The sequence below is a fragment of the Acanthamoeba castellanii genome (genome assembly GCF_000313135.1).
Source record: "Acanthamoeba castellanii str. Neff unplaced genomic scaffold scf7180000083680, whole genome shotgun sequence".
NCBI classification, from domain to species: domain Eukaryota; phylum Discosea; order Longamoebia; family Acanthamoebidae; genus Acanthamoeba; species Acanthamoeba castellanii.
The window spans coordinates 8252-11116 of NW_004457563.1; the positions used below are offsets into that span (position 1 = coordinate 8252).

Consider the following 2865-nt stretch of genomic DNA (forward strand, 5'->3'; position numbering starts at 1 on the left):
CTGGGCAACTACCTCAACGACGGGTACTTCGGTGGCCAGGCCAAGGGCTACAAGATATCCTCCCTCCTCAAGGTGCGCGCCCCTCTTCTGCCCACGCGTCGGACACGGCCAATGCAGGACATGTCCTAACGCCTGCATATATGGCGCCCTCATGGCCCAATTCTGCCCTCCCGCGCCAGTTGTCGGACATGCGAGACACGGACAACACGGGCTGGAATCTCATGCGCCTCCTCGCCCAGATTTTGGAGCAACGGGTTCGTCCCGAATCCACCACGTTTCGTGTGTTGTGTGTGTTGTGTGTGTTGTGTGTGTGTGTGTGTGTGTGTGGTGCTGACATTGGGCGGTGCATTGGCATCACACAACCACAACAGAATCCGAAGCTGCTGGGGCTCGAATACGACATGCCCAATCTGGGCCGCCAATACAAGGGTACCCAACAACCAACAACAACAACAACGCGCGGCCCTCTGATGACAGTCTCCAGAGCTGATGACGGCGCCCCAACGCTCACCCCCTCCTCATATATGTGGCGCTTCAGAATTGGTCAGCGCGGCGAGCGAAGAAGCCGCCACGCTTTCGAGGGGCATCACCAACGTCGAAGGGTTCGTGCAGGAGATGAAGGCCCAGGACTCCTCCGATTCCTTCCCCGGGTACCGACCCCCCCCCTTTACACCCACTCTGGAAGCTCTGATGGTGATGGCAAGTGTGATTGTCAACGGTGTTTGACGTTCGTGTCGTGGTGTGGGCGCAACCAGGGTGATGAGCACGTTCGTCAAGAGGTCGCGGCCGCTCGTCGACGAAATCCGTGAGGACGCGAATCAGCTCACCCAAAGGTATCAATACAATATTTTTCCTATATTAATAATGCAGAATCGTGACGTGTAACTCTGTGCTCCATTCTCCAGGTTCAACGACCTGGCGCTGGCGTTTGGCGAGGTGGCCGGCTCCGATATTGTACAAATCGTGCACGACTTCAACAAGGACCTCACCCACGCCCTGGACAAGAACCGCAAGGAGATCGAAGCCGCAGCACGCGCCATCGAGCGGGTACCTACTCTCCACCACACATACAACGGGGCGCGCACACACGCACGCACGCACGCACTCACACACACACACACAACGACACACACGGCATTGACTATGATGACGTGGCGTGGCGTGGCGTGGCGGTGCTGCAGGCCAAGAAGGCGGCGGCGATGCTGTTGGAGAAGGAAGCCAAGGAAAAGGAGAAGGCCAAGAACAAGCCGGCCCGCGCGGAGGGCACTGACGATGAGGGCACCGACCACGAGGAGATGCTCGACGAGGGCCGCGCGGTGAAGCGGGCGCCCCGAACCGCCCACATGGAACCCGAGGAGCTCATGAACCTCACCTCCATGGGACGGATGCGCCGCAACCACTAATCGTCGATCGTCCCCTCGTTGAAAGGCCCGGCTGTGGAGAGAAGTAAGTGTTGGCATTACACTGTTGGCCTTCATGCACATGTCGCGTCCTTAGTTTAACTTTTTTTCTCTGTTTTTGTTTTGTTTTGTTTGGCAATCGTGTTGCCGTTCACTTGGGGTTCTTGGGGTTCTCCTTCTCCTTGGCCTCTCTCTTCTCCGCCCACATCGCGACCCACCACTGTGTCAGCCCCAACATGTAGGGACCCTCAGTGAGCGAGAAGGCCGACACAACACCAACAAACAACAGGGGAGGCGGGAGACGGGGCGTACGGCCGGGACCCGGGGCTTGGCCGGAGGCTTGAAAACGACCACGACATCTGCAAAGGAGAGCTCGAAGGGCAAAGTAGCTGTCCTTGGCTGGCCTTGAAGAAGAGGCCTGCTCGGTCGTGGGATGTGGGGTGTTGGTGCGCGTACCATGGTGGAGACTTGAGTGGTTAACATTGCTTTTGTTGGCAAGTGTGGGGCCAACGTACGTTCCGTTGAGCGAGGTGGTGTTCCTCGCAAAGTTCTCGATAGTGAAGCTGCCACTCTTCAGGGCCGTAACCACCACCTGCTTTCTGTTGTTGGATTTGTAGTAAAAGCACGCAGAGTCAGCGACCGCACGAAGTAACTCTCGATCGAGCGCACACGACGGGAAAACACGATTGACTATACTCGAGGAGACGAACGAACCTGGAGATAACGTTGGCCTTGGGGAAGTCCGACAAGTCCAGTGAGTTCTCCATCTCTGCTGGGTTGTTAGGAGCAAACAGTTTTCGACGACCTGATGCGCAAGCAACGTTGAGCGTTAGTTTCAAACGAATGAGGCGGCTGAAGCAGAGAACATTGGTTTAACGATCTGAGTTGGTTGCACGCGGACGGATGAGGAGGTACCGATGAGGACTTTCTTGCCGGTCATGTAGAACTCGAGACGCGGCCCTTCCGTTCCCTCTGTTAAAGCCGAACATATTTCAAACGGCTGAACACCCGAGCGGAGAGAAGGGAATGAGAGAGTGTCGTGTTCGCGCCCAACGTACCGACGGGGTGGGCCTCGACATCGGCGACGGCGGCTTGGGACGAGAGCGTCTCCAGGTTGTACGTCACCCCGCCGATTACCTTTGGCTGGGTGGGGCGGGCGCTGGAAGGACTGGGACGCGTCGCCCGAGGCTGAGGGGCGGCGGCGGCGGCAGCGGCGGGGGGTGTAGGCGTGGCGGGAGGAGTTGCAGAAACCTTCGGGGCCGGGGCCGGGGTCGGAGTCGTGGTCGGGGGCGCAGCAGTACTGTCCGGGCGTCGGTTGGTGGGCGACGACGTGGCGCCGTTGTTGCTCGGACGCTTGGTGCCAGCCGCGGCGGGCATAGCGACCGGCGTAGAGGAGCTTGGACTCTGCTGCTGTGGTGGTTGCGGCGCTGCTGCTGCTGCTGCCCGCCCGATGAAGGGAATAGAG

At 59.0% G+C, this 2865-nt stretch overlaps 2 protein-coding genes across 2 annotated transcripts in view; one reads left to right on the top strand and one right to left on the bottom strand.

Annotated features, from left to right (window-relative positions):
* ACA1_307260 (ankyrin repeat-containing protein) overlaps positions 1-1403 on the top strand; it is a gene marked incomplete at both ends in the record, with an annotated part of 7175 nt that extends 5772 nt beyond the window's left edge. Inside the window, 7 exons of the mRNA XM_004342348.1 lie at positions 40-72; positions 180-254; positions 372-429; positions 539-650; positions 756-833; positions 906-1047; positions 1182-1403. Of these exons, the coding sequence (XP_004342397.1) occupies positions 40-72; positions 180-254; positions 372-429; positions 539-650; positions 756-833; positions 906-1047; positions 1182-1403 (720 nt within the window). The remainder of the gene's footprint in view (positions 1-39; positions 73-179; positions 255-371; positions 430-538; positions 651-755; positions 834-905; positions 1048-1181) is intronic.
* Positions 1404-1551: 148 nt separating this feature from the next.
* On the bottom strand, positions 1552-2777 carry ACA1_307470 (uncharacterized protein; the record flags this gene model as incomplete). Its single annotated transcript, XM_004342349.1, has 6 exons — positions 1552-1620; positions 1713-1794; positions 1916-1999; positions 2115-2169; positions 2316-2372; positions 2459-2777. The coding sequence occupies 6 exons, from the start codon at positions 2775-2777 to the stop codon at positions 1552-1554; spliced, it is 666 nt and encodes a 221-aa protein (XP_004342398.1).
* Positions 2778-2865: the final 88 nt, after the last annotated feature.